The 17,230-nt window shown below is 49.5% G+C and overlaps 2 protein-coding genes across 12 annotated transcripts in view; one reads left to right on the top strand and one right to left on the bottom strand.

Moving 5' to 3' along the window:
- RARB (retinoic acid receptor beta) overlaps window positions 1–12,547 on the top strand; it is a 1,138,330-nt gene extending 1,125,783 nt beyond the window's left edge. For all 8 annotated transcript variants that reach the window (XM_070459826.1, XM_070459825.1, XM_070459827.1 and 5 more), the window contains 3 exons: window positions 8,579–8,783; window positions 9,714–9,872; window positions 11,154–12,547. In XM_070459826.1, the coding sequence (XP_070315927.1) occupies window positions 8,579–8,783; window positions 9,714–9,872; window positions 11,154–11,350 (561 nt within the window). In that variant the 3' untranslated portion in view covers window positions 11,351–12,547. The remainder of the gene's footprint in view (window positions 1–8,578; window positions 8,784–9,713; window positions 9,873–11,153) is intronic.
- A 46-nt stretch (window positions 12,548–12,593) lies between these two features.
- Window positions 12,594–17,230, bottom strand: part of TOP2B (DNA topoisomerase II beta) — a 61,612-nt gene continuing 56,975 nt past the window's right edge. For all 4 annotated transcript variants that reach the window (XM_070459823.1, XM_070459824.1, XM_020881577.2 and 1 more), the window contains exons 33-36: window positions 16,975–17,085; window positions 15,388–15,507; window positions 13,916–14,010; window positions 12,594–13,084 (exon numbers count right to left, since the gene is read on the bottom strand). In XM_070459823.1, the coding sequence (XP_070315924.1) occupies window positions 12,917–13,084; window positions 13,916–14,010; window positions 15,388–15,507; window positions 16,975–17,085 (494 nt within the window). In that variant the 3' untranslated portion in view covers window positions 12,594–12,916. The remainder of the gene's footprint in view (window positions 13,085–13,915; window positions 14,011–15,387; window positions 15,508–16,974; window positions 17,086–17,230) is intronic.

Raw genomic sequence — 17,230 nt, 5'->3', positions numbered from 1 at the left:
CGACATGTTTCTCCTTGTGTTGATCCTGCCTGGGACTCTGTACTTCCTGGAATTGAGTCTTTCCTTTCTCGTGTTATGGATATTTTGAGCTGTTCTATCTTCAGATACTTGCTCAGGTCCGTTCTCTCTCCCCTTCTACTGAGACCCCTGTAGTGTGAATGTTGGTACAGTCAGTGTTGTTCAGAGGTCTCTCTTTTCATGTTCTCTTTTCTTTATTCTGTTCATGGTGGTGAATTCTGTCATTCTGTGTCCAGCTTACTTTGTCTGTTCTTCCTCACTTATTCTGGTTTTGATCCCTTCTGATGTATTTTTTATTTCAGTTATTGTTTAATTCTGTTTTTTCTTCAGTTCTTCTAGCTGTCTGTTAAACACTTTTTGCACCTTTCCTATATTTCCTCCATCCTTTTTCTGAAATTGTGGGTCATCTTCACTATCATTATTCTGAGTTCTTTTTAGAGTAGGTTGCCTACTTCACTCAGTCGTTTCATCTGGGGTTTCATCTCATTACTTCATTTGGAAATATTCCTCTGATGTCTCATTTTGTCTAACTGTCTGTGATTGTATTTTCTGTCCCATGGGCTGCAGTTCTTGCTTCTGGTGGCTGAGGCTAGGAGGCTTGTCCTGGCTCCCTGACGGGTGGGACTCCAGTAGTGGGTAGACTTGGGTCTTGTCCCTCTAGGGGGAGGACTGTGCTCAGGCGGACCTGAAGCCTGTCTGCTGACGGGTTGGGCCGTGTCCCCGCCCCATGTTGCTCGGCCTCAGGTGACCCAGCTCTGGCCCCCGCGAAATGCTGGGGCTGATGGCGGCCTTCGGGGGGAGTCACGCCGGCAGGCACTCTCCAGAGTCGCTGCTGCCGAGGTCTCCGTCTCCGCGGTGAGCCTCGGACACGGGCCCGCCCCACCCCCACAGGAGACCCTGCTTTGCACAGGTCCTCGTCCGTGCCCTTCACGTAGCGTCTCTGTCTCCCCCACTCACGTGGAATTCCTGCAGTCAGACCCGCTTGCCGTCAAAGCCGGGTTCTCTGGGGGCCCCTCCTTCCATCGTCAGACCTCCAGGCTAGGACGCCTGCACGGGGCTCGGGACGCACGCCTGGGGGAGAGCGCCTGTGGTGTGGCTGTTGCCCAGCGTGTGCGTTGCCCACCCAGAGGGTATGGGGTTTGATTTTATTGTGATTCCTCCCTCCTACCATTTCATTGTGGCTTCTTTGTCTTTGGGCATGGAGTATCTTTTTAATAGATTCCAGTGTGATTTTTTTGTTTTGTTTTTGTCTTTATTTTTTTTGTTTTTTGATGATGATGATTTTTCATCAGTTGTGACTTTGGTGGTGTTGTGAGAAGGGAATTAGCTCAGGGCCTTATACTCTGCCATCTGGAGCTAATGTGTTTTTGTATGTCTTTTTCTTCCCTACCTCTTTGGTTCTCTTCTTTTGTGATTTGATGACTACCTTTATTGTTGTGTTTGGATTGCATTTTCTTTTTTGTATGTGTTTATCTATTGTATAGTTTTGGTTTATGATTACCATGATGTTTTGATACTGAAGTCTATATATAAGCAAGATGTTTTAAGTTGCTGGTCTTTTAATTTCCAGTGCATTTCCAGTATCCTGCATTTGTTCTCTCCTCTCACAATTGCTGGTTTTGATGTCATGTTTTGTGTGTGGGTGATTTCCCACCTGTACCGTATGCTTGCCTTTACCAGTGAGTTTTTCCATTCATGATTTTCACATTTCTAGTTGCAGTGTTTAATTTTCTGCTTAGAGCAGTTCCTTTAGCATTTCTTACAAAGCTGGTTTGATAGTGCTGGATGCTCTTAGCTTTTTGCTTGTCTGTAAGGCTTTTTGTTTCTCTGCCAAATCTGAAGGAGAGTCTTGCTGGGTAGAGTATCTTTGGTTGTAGCTTCTTGCTTCTCATGACCTTAAATATCTCATGTCACCCACTTCTGGTCTGCACAGATTCTCCTGGAAAATAAACTGATAACCTTATGGAGATTCCCTAGTATGTTACTTTATTGCTTTCCCCTTTTTGCTTTTAATATTGTTTCTGTCTCTTCATTTTTTCAATTTGATTACCATGTGTCTTGGCATGTTCCTCCTTGAGTTTGTCCTGACTGAGGCTCTGCACTTCCTGGACTTGGGTGACTGTTTGCTGTCCAGTGTTATGAAATTTTTCAGCTATCACCTCTTCAAATATTTTCTCAGGTCCTTCCTGTCTCCTCCTTCTGGGCCCCATATAATGAGAATGTTGGTGGATTTAGTGTTATCCCAGGGGTCTCTCAGATTGTCCTCATTTTATTCCTTTTTCTTTATTCCACAGCAATGATTTTTAACATTTAGTCTTCCAGTTTATTCATTCATTCTGCTCAGTTATTCTGCTGTTTATTCCTTCTAGTGTATTTTATTTAATTTAAGGTTAATTGCTTTATAGAGTTGTGTTGGTTTCTGCCAGACATCGATATGAATCAGCCACAGGTATACATATGTCCCCTCCCATCGAACCTCCCTGCCATGTCCCTGCCCATCCCACCCCTCTCGGTTGACACAGAGCCCCCGTTTGAGTTCCCTGAGGCATCCAGCACGTCCCCATTGGCTGTCTCTTTCACATATGGTCATGTAAGTTTCCACGTGTTTCTCTTCATGCATCCCACCCTCTCCTCCCTCCCGCCTACCGTGTCCACAAGTCTGTATGTCTGTGTTTCCATTGCTGCCCTGCAGATAATGTCATCAGTGTAGTCTTTCTAGATTCTATATATTTGCATTAGTATATGGTACTTGTTTTTGTCTCTGTGACTGACTTCACTCTGTATAACAGACTCTGGGTTCATCCAGCTCATCAGAACTGAAATGCATTCCTCTTTATGTCTGAGTAACACTTTATTGTGTATGCGTATTACAGCTTCCTCATCCATTCGCCTGTCGATGGACATCTTGGTTGCTTCCCTGTTCTTGGTATTATAAACACTGCTGCCCTGGACATTGGGGTACGTGTGTCTTCTTCAGTTTTGGTTTCCTCAGGGTATATGCCTAGGAGTGGGATTGCTGGGTTGTATGGTGGTTTTATTCCTAGTTTTTTTTAAGGAATCTCCATACCGTCTTCCATAGTGGCTGTATCAATTCACATTCCCACCAACATGCAAGAGCGTTCCCTTTTCTCCACGCCCTCTCCAGCATTTATTGTTTGTAGACTTTTTGATGATGGTCATTCTGACCAGTGTGAGGTGATATACCTCATTGTAGTTTTGATTTGCATTTCTCTAACAACAAGCAACGTTGAGCATCTTCTCATGTGTTTGTTAGCCATCTGTATGTCTTCTTTGGAGAAATGTGTATTTTGGTCTTTTTTCCACTTTTTGACTGAGTTGTTTGTTTTTCTGATATTGACTTGTATGACCTGCTTGTATACTTTGGAAATTAATCCTTTGTCAGTGGTTTCATTTGCTATTATTTTTCCTATTCTGAGGGTTGTCTTTCACCTTGTTAATAGTTTCCTTTGCTGTGCAAAGGCTTTTTTATGTTTAATGAAGCCCCACTTATTTACTTTTGTTTTTATTTCCATTACTCTAGGAGGTGGGTCATAGAGGATTTTGCTTTGATTTATGTCATCATGTGTTCTGCCCATGTTTTCCTCTAAGAGTTTTATAGTTTCTGGTCTTACATTTAGGTCTTTAATCCATTTTGAGTTGATCTTTGTGTATGGTGTTAGGAAGTGTTCTAATTTCATTCTTTTACATGTAGCTGTCCAGTTTTCCTGGCACCATTTATTGAAGAGGCTGTCGTTGCCCCATTGTATATTCCTGCCTCCTTTGTCAAAAATATGGTACCCATAGGTGCACGTGTTTATTTCTGGGCTTTCTATCTTGCTCCATTGATCTATATTTCTGTTTTTGTGCCAGCACCATACTGTTCTGATGACTGTAGCTTTGTCATATAATCTGAAGTCAGGAAGGTGGATTCCTCCAGCTCCATTCTTCTTTCTCAAGATTGGTTTGCTCTTCGAGGTCTTTTGTTTCCATGTGAATTGTGAAATTTTTTGTTCTGGTTCTGTGAAAAATACCATTGGTAATTTAATAGGTGTCATGTTGAATCTGTAGATTGCATTTGGTAGTATAGTCATGTTCATAATATTGATTCTTCCAACCCAGAGATGTGGAATCTCTCCATCTGTGTATGTCGTCTTTGATTTCTTTAATGAGTGCCATAATTTTCTGTGTACAGTTCTTTTGTCTCCTTAGGTGAGTTTATTCCTAGATATTTAGTTCTTTTTGTTGCAGTGGTGAATGGAATTGATTCCTTAATTTTTCTGATTTTTCATTGTTAGTATATAGAAATGCAAGTGATTTCTGTGTATTGATTTTTCTATCCTGCAACTTTGCTAAATTCACTGATTAGCTCTAGTAATTTTCTGATACTATCTTTAGAGTTTTCTATGTACAGTATCATGTCCTCTGCAAACAGTGAGAGGTTTAATTCTTCTTTTCCAACCTGGATTCCTTTTATTTCTTTTTCTTCTCTGAATGCCATAGCTAGGACTTCCCAAAACTGTGTAGAATAATAGTGGTGAGATTGGGCACCCTTGTATTGTTCCTGATCTTAGAGGGAATGCTTTCATTTTTTCACCATTGAGAATAATGTTTGCCGTGGGTTTATATATGGCCTTTACTATGTTGAGGTAGGTTCCTTCTGTGCCCATTTTTTGAAGAGTTTTTATCATAAATGTGTGCTGAATTTTGTCAAAGGTTTTTTCCTGCATCTATTGAGGTAATCATATCCTATCTTTCAAATTGTTATGGTGTATCACACCGATTTTGCATATATTGAAGAATCCTTGCATCCTTCAGATAAACCCAAACTGATGGTGGTGTATGAGGTTTTTAATGTGTTGTTGGAATCTGTTTGTTAGGATTTTGTTGAGGATTTTTGCATCTGTGCTCATCAGTGGTACTGGCCTGTAACTTTTTCTGTGTTGTCTCTGTCTGATCTTCTCTGTATTTTTCATTTCAGTTGCTGTGTTGTACAGCTTTTTGTTGGTTACATTGTCTAGGTCTCTGTTAAGCATGTTGTGTATGTTATTTGTCTGTTCTTCCGTTCTTTTCCTGAGATCTTGGACCATCTCAAGTACCATTACTCTGAATTGTTTTTCAGACAGATTGCCTCTCTCTACCCCACTTAGTTATTTTTCTGGGGTTTCATCTTGTTCCTTTGTCTGAGGCATATTTTTCTGCCATCTTATTTTTGCCCACATATCTGGGTTTGTGGTCGCCGTTTCCCAAGGCAGAGCTGGAATTCTTGGCTCTGATGTCTGCCCCGTGGTGGGGGAGGTTGGTTCAGGGTCTTCTGCAGCCTTCCTGGTGGGAGGGGCGGGAGGCTGCCCTGGGAGGACGTGTCAAGGGCGTGTGTTGGGCAGTTGCGGTTTCAGGACGGCTTTCGGCAGCCTGTCTGCTGCTGGGTGGGGCTGTCCTCTTGCTCATTATTTGGCCTGGGGTGTCCCAGCGCTGGAACCCGCTGCGTAGACCAGGTCTCAATGCCAGACAGTGACCTCTGGGGCGTTCGCTCCAATGGGTGTTCCAGGTCCCTCTGCCACCCATGTCCTTGTGCCCAGAGTGAGCCTCAGCCGCCCCCGCGTCTCCCCGAGACCCCCTGGAGCAGCAGGCGGGTCTGTCCACGCTCCTGTGGCCTCTGCTTTGCTGGGTCAGTGCCTGGGAGCCCTTGTGGGCCCTCTGCGAGTGGAGTCCCCAGTCCCCCCAGTCCTGTGGACTCCTGCACTCAAGCCCCGCTGGCCTTCAAAGCCAGGTGCTCCGGGGGCGGCTCCTCCCAGCGCCGGACCCCGGGCTGGGGCGCGGACGTGGGACGCGGGACTCTGACTGTCGTGAGAGAATCTGTGATCGTCCTCCAGCGTCTGGGTCGCTGCCCCTCCCGCAGCAGGCGTGGGATTCGACTGCAGTGAGGAAGCGCCGCTCCTGGCCGGCGCTGCGGCTGCCGCTCTGCCTGGAAGCGCGGAGTGTGTCAGTAGGTCCAGTCTTGCAGCCGATGCTTGTGCGCAGTTAGCTGTGACTTTGGTGTTTCCGGGAGCGGAGGTGAGCCCGGGCCCCTTCTGCTCTGCTGACGCTTCCGTGGCTGCCGGGCGCAGGGCCCCGGGGACAGGGAGCTGCGGGCCGAGTCGGCGGCCTGGACGCCGGGTGCTCCTAGTGTCCTGTTCACCTCGCCTGACGTGCCTCCCCGGGCGCTCTGAAGGCGCCTCCCCCAGCGCTGACCTCAGGCAGCCCCGCGCGGCAGGTCTCCCGGGCGGCCGCTGTCCCCAGGCTGGCCGGCCCCTCCTGTGTGCCGCGGCCTCATCTCAGCGCAGCCCCCGGGAGTCAGACACTCCGGTCAGGACCTGCCCTTGATGGCCGGGCAGTCAGTGCAGAGAACGTGGCGGTGAACACGTGTTTTCTTTGCCAAAACACTTAGAAACCCCTGGACTTCATACGCCCCTCGCAGGGGGTTAGCAGGTGGGAGAGGTTCCTCAGAAAGTGGGTGGATGTTCGCTCCTCCCCGCCGTGTGGCGCGCTGCTGAGGGGACAGCCGGGGCGTTCTCCGCCAAAGCTCGTCTCGGGCGCTGGGGGCCCCGGAAGCCCCGAGCGCAGCGCCGCGTGGAGAGAGCAGGCGGGAGGGGTCGGGTCGGCCGCGGCGGTCCCTGCCCTGGGGCAGAGAGAAGCCAGACGCGACTGTGAGCCCGCGTTCCCGCGGCTCGGACGGTGGAGGGACCCCTGGGGTGAAGGTCCAGGCAGCCGTGTCACATGGGGCGGGTGCATCCCGCCGTGATCCCCGGGTGTGCGCACGACCCGCAGCAGGTGAGCTGTCCGTCGTCTGTGACGCCGCCCCAGACTGAGCCCCTGAGGACAGACTCGTCCCGCAGTCCCTGCTGGCGGGAGCTCACGGCGGAGCTCTGGGGGCTGGCCTTGGGCACTCGGGGGGCTGCCTCATCTGCAGGCCTGACCAGGGCTGCCGGCCGCTTCCAGGCTGGCTCATCACTTGCCCGGAGCTGCAGCTGCTGCGGAGCAGAGGGTGGGGCCACTGGTGCCCCGGCAGCCGCCTCCCAGGACGGGCCTCAGGGGGGCGGCGAGGAGGGGCCCCCACGCCTCCCGTGGCCTTGTCACAGGCCGGCTGTCCCCTGCGCCCCGTCTCGGGCAGGTCACCGGGGGGACCTGGGGCGGGAGAGCTGGGGCGCAGGGGCGCGGACAGGCCGCCTGCCCACCCCCAGGGCCCTGCTCGGCGCCCCGAGGAGGGTGGCCCACGTGTGGGCGCCGTGCCCCCTGCAGAAACCTCCGGGGCAGGCCCCTCCGCGGCAGGCTGGCCTGGCGGGGGCTGCACCCTCAAGAGGGGCTGGGTGTGCCGCCGGGGCTGTCGTGGGACTAGCCGGGGCTCCGGGCTGTGGCTCCGGGGCGCACGCCCTCCCCCGGTCCGCTCTACTTGGTCAGCCGTGTCGGGCTCCCAGGGGGGAGAGGCCGCAGGACAGAGTGGAATCGCTGCATCAGAACCCGCTTGTCGTCTGGCCTGAGGAGTGAGGCCCTGCAGGGTGGAGCGGGCCCCGGGGCGCTGCGTCTGGACGCGGGTTTCGGGGGAGCCTTGGGCGGCTTGCGGACCCGGGGGGCTCTTGTGCGCGTCAGCTGCAGAGGCTTGTCTGGCGCCTGTTGGTCCCACGGGAAGCGAGGGTAGAGGCCCTGCGGCGGCCCCTCCCACCGGGCCCCGCCTGGCGTGTGCCCTCGGCCGGCGCCTCACCTCCTGGGGCTTCCTCGGGAGCGAAGGCCCGTCCGTGACGGCAGGGGCCCCGGCCAGGAACCCGGAGGTGGGAGTGCGGTGCTCCGCTGACCACGCCCGTCTGAGCACCCCTCCGGCGGTGTGACGGGGGCGCCGCGCTCTGTCTCCAGGCCGCCAGCTGCCGCTCCCAGGGTGGCTGCTTCTCCAGGAGACCCCGCCAGGCCGAGCCCCCTCCCGGCCCTGGGCCTGCCCTGCTGCCCCTCGCTGGCTCAGCCTGCCCCCTGGGGTCAGGGTCTCCGGGGCGGGGGACCAGCCCCAGCTCAGCCCAGCCTTCCTGAGCCCCCGAGCCTCTGGTCTGTAAGGAGCGTTCTCAGCCCGCCAGCTTGGCGGCTAGCATAAGTGGAGAGCAGGTGGAGCGCTGACTTGGCGCTGGGCGCTTCCTCAGTGTAAATGTTAGCCTTGTTCTTTCTTTTTTGGTAGACTAAGCTCTTTAAAAAAAAAACTCTTCTTCCTCTTTTTATCCCCAACACCTGGCACAGTGCCTGGGACATAAGTAGGTACTCAGTAAAATGTTTACTTGAGTCAAATGAATCACTTTTAGCATAAACAGATATTTCTCAAAATTTCTCGTGTCCTATTTATTATCCCCTAAATAAGGTTTCGCCCTTGTTTTGACATGTGTGGTCTTTTGGAGGAAGAGCTGGAGCAGCGTTCACACCCAAGTGGGGTGGGGGGGTGCTCGTCCACTCCGGAGCCCTTGGAACCTTCCTGGGATTCCCTCCCTGGGTCCCCAGGGAGGCTGTAGGGCCAGGCCGTTTTGATGATCCAGACATGCTTTCCTCCCAGATTCTCAGAATCTGCACCAGGTACACCCCAGAGCAGGACACCATGACGTTTTCGGACGGACTGACGCTGAATCGGACCCAGATGCACAACGCTGGCTTTGGCCCTCTGACCGACCTAGTGTTCACCTTCGCCGGCCAGCTCCTGCCGCTGGAGATGGACGACACGGAGACCGGCCTTCTCAGCGCCATCTGCCTGATCTGTGGAGGTACCACCACCCAGAGCACCCTCGCGAGAGCCCATGGAGAGCACTCACACTCGTAAATTATGGGAGATTCTTCACCTCCACTTGGGAGTTATTTTGCATGGAAAAGGACATGTGGATAAAACTAGGCATGCATGCTTAGAGTTTGTTGCATTTTTCCATATTATTATAAGTTAAAGGCATTTGGGGTTTTCCTGCTCTGAAATACCAGAATGCTTCTGCATTGCCACAGCTGCTGTTTGAAAGGTAGGATCAGACCCTCTTAGCGTGACTTGCCTGGGGATGTTCTGAGGATGAGTCAGGGAGCCTGCTGGTGCTGCTTGCCAGGGCGGGGGCTGGGGGTTGGAGGCCTGGCGTGATGCCCTCACCGGCCCACAGGAACCCGAAACAGGGTGGTTAAGGAGCTGCTGCCTTTAATTGGGGGCTGGTTTACCTGCATTTTAACCATCTGGGTCAGGTCTCCTTTAATTCAGTTCAGTAGTGACACCTCCTGGTCACGAGCAGTAATTCTCTGCTGGGGATAAAAGCCACCAGCCTTCCAAATGTGGTTTGACCAAGGACAGTCATTTTCAAGTATCACAGCTTAAAACGGGCGTGTGTGCACTCAGTCACGTCCAATTCTTCTGTGACCCCTTGAACTCTGTCCTCCCAGGCTCCTCTGTCCATGGGATTCTCCAGGCAAGAATCCTGGACTGGGTTGCCATTTCCTCCTCCAGGGGATCTTCCAGACCCAGGGGTGGAACCCGTGTCTCCTGCGTTGGCAGGCACGTGCTTTAGCACTGAGCCGCCAGGGAAGCCCAGATCAGCTGCGCTCACACACCTTCAAACGTGTTTATGGGGTCGAGTCACCAGATTATACGAGGAGGCGGGGGCGTGGGCAGGGCTCGTTCTGTCCTGACCTCAATTGTTTAATACCTTGCTTCTGGAATCTAGACCGCCAGGACCTTGAGGAACCAACAAAAGTAGATAAGCTACAAGAACCACTGCTGGAAGCACTGAAAATTTACATCAGAAAGAGACGGCCCAGCAAGCCTCACATGTTCCCAAAGATCCTGATGAAGATCACAGACCTCCGCAGCATCAGCGCGAAAGGTACGGCCTGTCCGCACCCAGCCTTTTTAGAAACCCTGGGTTTTAATGCTGGGCGTTTGACAGCCAGGTACCTTTCTGTTATCACTTTGGAATTCATTTTTCATTCAAGTCAAAAGGAAGGGTGCCTCCTTTTAAACCTCATACCTTAGCCCACGCAGTGATTTTAGCAGATTATGAGAATAGCTTTACAGTTTCATGTGACTTAAGTGATTAGAAAAAGCATTTCCAAGAGAACATACTGAATACTGGATGACTGGCTTTGTCATTTACTCGTTGCATACGCTTCATTCCAGCTTTCTGCACACACTCCGGTTTGTTTACACTTAATTCCAGTTTTTCCTGGTCACCCAAACCCCAAGAAGAAATGAGTGGTGCTTCAGGTGCCCGTTGGGGTCATGTCTGTCTGTCAGGCTGGCCGCCCCCCTTGGGGCACAGGCGGGTGCGCTTGTGCGCCCCTGAGACGGGGCGTTTTCTCCCCGGAGAGCTGTGACTGTTCCTGCCTAGCGATTCCAGTCTGTAGGGCAGCTGGGGCGGTGGCAGGCGTGCATGGAGCCACAGGCCGGCTGCCCTGGGGACCAGTGAGCAGGGGGCGGGTCCCGTTTCAGAAGGTGCTCAGCAGCACAGCACTCGCGTCTGACCAGCAGTTTGGGCCCCCGCGCCCTTCTCGGAGGCCTGGGAGGACGTGGAGAGGCCTCCAGCGCCAACTGCGGGCGTGCTGAGGGCTTGGACTTGAAAGCTGCCGGCCCCGCCCCCGCTCCCCGCTCGCCCGGCAGTGCTCACGCGTCGTCCACACGTGGGGCTCAGGCGCTTGCGACGCGGTCGGTGCCGCTGAGGCAGTTTTCCGGGTGGTAGTTAGCGTGAGGGATTTTACCCGCGTCTCCTGCCTTGCAGGCAGATTCTTTACCGAAGCCCTGCAGTGTCCAGGAGCCGCAGGTACCGCGCGGCCCCGCCTGGGGCTGCTGGCGGTCTCGGGGGCCCCTCAGGTCCTGGCCCCGCTCCCGGGCAACTGCTGTCCTTTCGCTGGCTCTCTTCGAGAGATGCTTCCAGTCTCTCAGCAGGAGCTTTTCTTTGTCAGTGCCGCTGAGTACACACACCCCCGTATTGTTTCTCAGAACTGGCTGAGTCTGGAGTCGATCACATGTCCCGTCCTCCCGTCTCCGCTGCTGCCCGCAGAGGGAGCAGGAGTGTCTGAGAGGCGCCCCGAGCTCCCCCACCATGAGCGGCTGAGGGCGGACCCGGGCATCCCTCTCTGTCTACCGGCTTCTGTTCTCTTTCTAAAAGGTGCGGAGCGTGTAATTACCTTGAAGATGGAAATCCCTGGCTCGATGCCGCCGCTCATTCAGGAAATGCTGGAGAACTCTGAAGGACACGAGCCCTTGACCCCCAGCTCCAGCGGGCACACGGCGGAGCCCAGCCCCAGCGTCTCCCCCAGCTGCCTGGAGCCCAGCGGCGTCGGCCAGTCTCCGCTGCTGCAGTGAGACACTTTCTAGCTACTCCAGCGTTCCCCAGTACCTTCACTCCTGGGATTTAAAATGCAAGGAAGAAACATTTTTACTGCTGCTTAGTTTTTGGACTGAAAATATATTAAAACTCAAGAAGGACCAAGAAGTTTTCGTATGTATCAATATATACCCCTCACTGTCTAACTTACCTAGAAGTACAAACTTTTTAAATTCTAAAAATCAGCCATTTCATGCAACCCAAAACGAGTTAAAAGCTTCTGTTTTCCTCTTTGAACACGCGAGATTGCATGGCAAAGACCCAGTCCCCACGGTACACCCTGGCCGTGTTTCCGAAGACTCTGTACATACAGCGGCGCGGCTCTACGCCTTTCGTGTCCCACTCCAGGGAACCAAGGCCCACGGTCGTGGAGCGGATTACTGTGCGTGTCCAGTTAAGGGAGGGTCAAAAGGATAAGTGTTTTGCTTTCACAGAACAATCAAGACATCCAGGTAAGGAAGTGGAGTATTGTAGTGTGATGAGATAAGGCTAAAGATACTCTAATTCAGTTAGTGTAGACGCTTGTCCTTGCTCTCCGATGCTCTCAAACTGCGTCTCTCATTTCCTGTTGCCCAGTAAATGTATCCAGATTCACTGCCGTGAGCAGAAGACTTCTCTATCAGTGTAACTGCCAGTTCAGTTATCAAACGTCATTTGTTCAATTGTTGATGTCACTTTAAATTAAAAATGGTTTAATACTTGTTTAATGACATAACTACACAATTTTTTTAAAAAGATACATTTTTACAGTGATAGCCTCCAAGGCAGCAACACTATTCAGTGTTAAGTTTTTGTTTACCTGTTCACAAGCCATCACGGAGGTTCCATGGGGTGACGACGGGCCGGCCTGCCACCTGCGCCAGGTAACTCTGTGTCCTGAGAGGGAAGGGCTGACCCCCCAAGTCACGGGAGGACAGTCTGCATCCGCTGGCCTGGGTCAGCCGCTATGAAGCAGGGTGGAGTGGTTAACAGATACAAGTGTCAGTTTCTTAGGTCTCATTTAAGCACTAGTGGAATTTTTTTTTTTTTTGATATATTAGCAAGTCTGTGATGTACTTTCACTGGCTCTGTTTGTACATTGAGATTGTTTAACAGTGCTTTCTATGTTCATATACTGTTTACCTTTTTCCATGGAGTCTCCTGGCAAAGAATAAAATATATTTATTTTAAAGGTGTATGGGAGATTTTACTGCACATTCATCTTAGTCAAGAGACAGAGAACACAGTTCCATTTTTAATGTTTAAATTTCATTTCAAAAAGCAGGTCTGTAATCTGCAATCATGACAATTAAAATCTGTGCTAATGCACAAGTCTATAACAATTCTACAAGCCAATCAGACAGTACATGACATTTCAATGAGTAAAAAAGAGCATAAAACTGTATGTGTAAGAACAAAATGTTAAAAGGCCTACCACAATAATAAAAAACCATCAATTACATCATCACATTAAAATAAGCCAGATGTACAAAAGTCTGAGACAGAAAAGACAAAAGGACAACACAAGTTATCTGCCGAGAACTGTTTCTGTGCTCTGTGGGCACTTAGTTAAACATTGCAAAATCAACATCTTCTTCCTCATCAGAGTCTGCAAAATATTTTACTTCCTTCCTCGCCCGGCCGGTCCGTGGCAGCGACGGCGGCTCGGCAGTGAGGTCTGAGGGGAAGAGGTCCACATCTGAGTCCTCATCAAAAGAGGTTTTCTTCGGCTTCTGGGTTTGTTTTTTTTTTTTTAAAAAAAAAAAAAAAATAGAAAAAGGACTAATTATTCCTTCACTTATTTGGGGACATACTGAAAATAATGGTTCTTGTAAGATCAAAACTATAATGCTAAGTTACTTAAGTGTGAGGCCCATTACCTAATCCTCTATAATATTATTTACCACCATAAACTTATGTTACCCAGCAACTATGCACAGAAAAGTAAAAATTCAACTTACTGCTAAGTACCTATCAATTCATGAGAAGACAACAAGACTGCACAGTAGGTTGTGCACAAGGTAAGTTTATAAAAACGCTGAGAACAGTCACCAGCAAGGACCACAGTCCTAGCAGACGACTGGGTGGAAAAGGTCAGTGTAAAGAACACCACACAGCTAAAGGCATCTGTTTGCATTTTTAAGTTTTAAAAGGGGGGCATTTGATGTTATTAATTTACCCAAAAGAGACAGTGTACTTCTGGAGAAGGGTCAAACTAAAAATGAGTTCAAGTTAGAAAATCAAATTGGTCCTTGTCAAATCAAGTTGCAAAAAAGAAATAGCTTTTATTTGATCCTGAAAACTAGTATTTCAGTTAAGGAAGCATGTAACTTCTGCCATTGGAGGAAATGGAGTACTCTTAAGTAGGCTAATTTATGTGACACTTGTATCTAAGAGATGGTCCTGATTATATAAATTTTATACCTAGATAACTTTTTAACCATAAATAAGCCCCCTGTGGATAAGAGATGCTGGGTTAAAGCTATAACAAGACATCACAGTAATAAGCAAGCTCAGCCAGTTACACATCATCTTAAAACCGTACATTAAAAAGATGCTATTACCTTGCTGGGTGGTTTGGAGGTCTTCCTGCCAGGATTGTAATCACCTTCGTTTTCAGAGCCAGATGCTTTCCTTTTCTTTGCCCCTCGGCCTTTACCTTAAAATGATACAAAGCGGTTTTTCTCCCAAAATTAAGTACAGGATAAAAAGATAAATGCCAGAACACACTTTCCTTCTTTGGGCATGCCCAACTGGCCCTGCAACCCTGATCTCTTAATATGACTGATGCAGAAAAAGTCTGTCACCATCACTTAGTCATGCCAACCCCAGAACATAAGAGTATTTCACAAATACATTTAAACTAATGGGAATGTCCTAGTGACAGATTTTAGTGACCAAGCCCCCGAATACATAAAACATCTGCACATCCCGTGGTGCCTGGACCTGAAACAAAAATCTTAACAGTATGTGGTGTTTTGTAAAAATCAGTTCCTAACTTGCCACAGACCAGTACTTTTAAAAGTATAATGTGAATCACTAGGAAAGATGATATATATGGTTTAAATGCTTCCTCTAAATTTTACTTATCGCACTAGTAACAACCAGTTGCATATCCCATTTTAAGCAGCACAATCCTAAAGTATCACCCCAGCATTAGTCATGGGAGCACCTGTCAACTCTCCACATTCCTTCTCAGATTAGAATCACCCCCGTGTAGCCTAGTTTTTTTCATCTACCTCATTCTCATCGGAGGAGGAAAGCGAAAAGGTAAAATATGAATGGTTACCAAATGTTGCTACAGTGACTCCAGAGACAGAAAATGGCAACTCTAACTAAATTTTTTACAGTTCAGGAGTTATGGCTAGACTGTATGGTAAGGAAAGATTGCTAAATGGCCTTGGGACGGCACTGAATGGGTCCACTTCCCGTGCCCGTTTCTCCCCGGCCCCCGTTCCCCCTTGGGGCCAGGTATAATCTATGTATCTCCTTACCCCAGTCACCACTTTAAGAAATAGACATGCTGACGGCAGTATCAGAACAGCTACCCTTAGAGAAACCACGTCCTACATAGAAAACACCACTGATGACCACAGCTCCTCTTCCTGGAGAGGAATTGGTGCTGTGCCCGGGAGGGGCCCTGAGGACAGCTGTTTCCACTCCCGGATGAGGATGGGGCTCTGCCTGCCAGTCCTTGCTCCAGCCTCCTGCAAGGAGTCCCACATTTTAACAGGAGCCCTCACCCCTTTTAAGGAATGGCTTCCAGTGAGTCCCCTGCAGGGGGTCTTTGACCCATTCTCCGGTTGCAAGAAAGGTCTTTGTTTCACAAATCAAGAAATTGAGACTCAAACTGACTGGACCAAACTGCTACATACTTGCTTAGGATTCTAATTGAGCACTGATCCTTAGAACATTGTTTACTGAAGAGTAAAGCTACTTAAAACAGGTACCCAGTCTCTCTAAACTCAATGAGTCAAGAAAGGAACACTTTGCACATGGAATGTGCCAAAGATGGTTACACAAAGATTATCCTCACCTTTTGGTGCTGTTTTCTTTGGAACACCGAATTCAGAATCCGAGTCAGAGTTCACAGACTCTACTTTCTTCTGTTTGGGGGCCCTCTTGGGCTTAGGGGCTGTATCTAAAGACGGTCTTCCTATTAAACAAATATCCATTTCACAGATCAATGTAATGTACTCAGCAACAGCCCAAGCTGAACTGAACCCCACAATGACGGGAGTTCTCACTGATGTGGAGCTGAGCGACCTTAGGTGATGAAATGGTTTCTCTCACCTGCTGCCAGTGCAAGGCAAATAACTGCTCATAGGGGACAAAATGCTTTCTATTATACGTAACTTACCTTTTGATAATTCAAGTGACGTGTTAAACCAGGGCCATTAAAATGAGTGAATGAAGGCGAGAATAGGTCACCCCCATTCGCCTGAGCCGGAGCCTCAGGGCGGGTGGATGCTGGCTGTGCTGGCCTTTAACACTGAACTCTTGTTGGGTTTCACAGGAGTGAACAGCTTGAGGAAGGAAACAGGCTGATCACTGGGAGGGGAACTGGCTGCACGTGTTCAGGGTTGCTCTCAGATGTTCCATCAAGACAGGATGCTCGCAAGGAAGCTGAGGGCCTGTCTCGGTCTCAGCGCCCCAGAAGCCCCCTGACCCTCACGCACACTGCAGTTAGGGCTGTCTGGGAGGCGATGAGGGCAGCTGGGAACGGGTAGGGTGTGGAGCCTGGCATCACTGAACGGTTAACCGCACGAGAAATCTGACAGCCGGTATGAAACCAGAGTGAGCTAGCCTGAGGGCAGGAGCCCTGAGACCCGCGCCACCAGCCCGCCCCACGACCAGTGTCCGGGCACAGCAGCGCTGGAGGAGCTCCTCCCGTGAAGAACGAGAGCCGAGGGCAAGCGGGCGAGAGGCCCGTTGGCCAGACAACTTCTCACCGCGGTCCTGGTGTGTGCGGAGGAAGCAGGGCCTTTCTTTGCCTCTCTGCCCTCTGATACATGTGTGTCTACAAGGGTGGGATGTGTGCCGCCCTTTTCAAATGCTAAAGGTACATTCCAAACTGTTTACTGACTTGCTGGCTAAGTAGTGAAGCTCTTTTAAACATGGAGCACTAACTCTGACCTCCCCTTCAAGAGATGTGCCTTAGTGCTAGTAACAGATTCATGACTCAACTCACATCAGCCTGTTGATAAACAACCTAAGGCTATGGAAAAAGAGACGCTACCCGACTCACAAAAAAGGACCCCATAAAGCGACCAGCGGCTCCATGGGACGGGTGAAGGCAGGCCCCAGGCGACAACACGACCAGCTGCGCCAGGCCAGTCTCACTACAGGAGACCTGTACTGGAAAGCTCTTTTGATAACAGCACATGTGATTATAAGAGCTTTAAAATGAGATCTGACCGACATTTTAATAATTACCTCAGTAGTTGAGAAAACCGGAGGGATTCTCTGTATGTACATTTATACATTAGAGCTGTTTTCTATTGAAGTACTAGTGCAATTCGTTTCAAATTGTATTAAAGTTCCTTTAAAATCAACTATATATAAAAATATCAACTATATATGACTACAACGATGCTTGACAAAAATAAATATAAGTACATACCCTTTTTAGCAGCTACTGTTTTACTTGGAACTTTTTCTGTTTGCTTCAGACCAAATGATGGTGAAAATACAGAAGCAGAATCTTCTTCATTACTGTCAAATTTAGCTGAATCTAAAAATTAGTTATTTTTTTCAGTGAAGAGATTCTATAAGGACCACTAAGTAGTTAAACTTTATTTTTACTGATGACATCTCTAGCTAGATAATAAATCTTTATATTTTGTGATCATATAATCCACAATATACAAACAGCAGAA

This window comes from Odocoileus virginianus, chromosome 32, assembly GCF_023699985.2.
Source record: "Odocoileus virginianus isolate 20LAN1187 ecotype Illinois chromosome 32, Ovbor_1.2, whole genome shotgun sequence".
Classification (NCBI taxonomy): Eukaryota; Metazoa; Chordata; class Mammalia; order Artiodactyla; family Cervidae; genus Odocoileus; species Odocoileus virginianus.
This window is presented reverse-complemented; position numbering and strand designations above follow the sequence as displayed.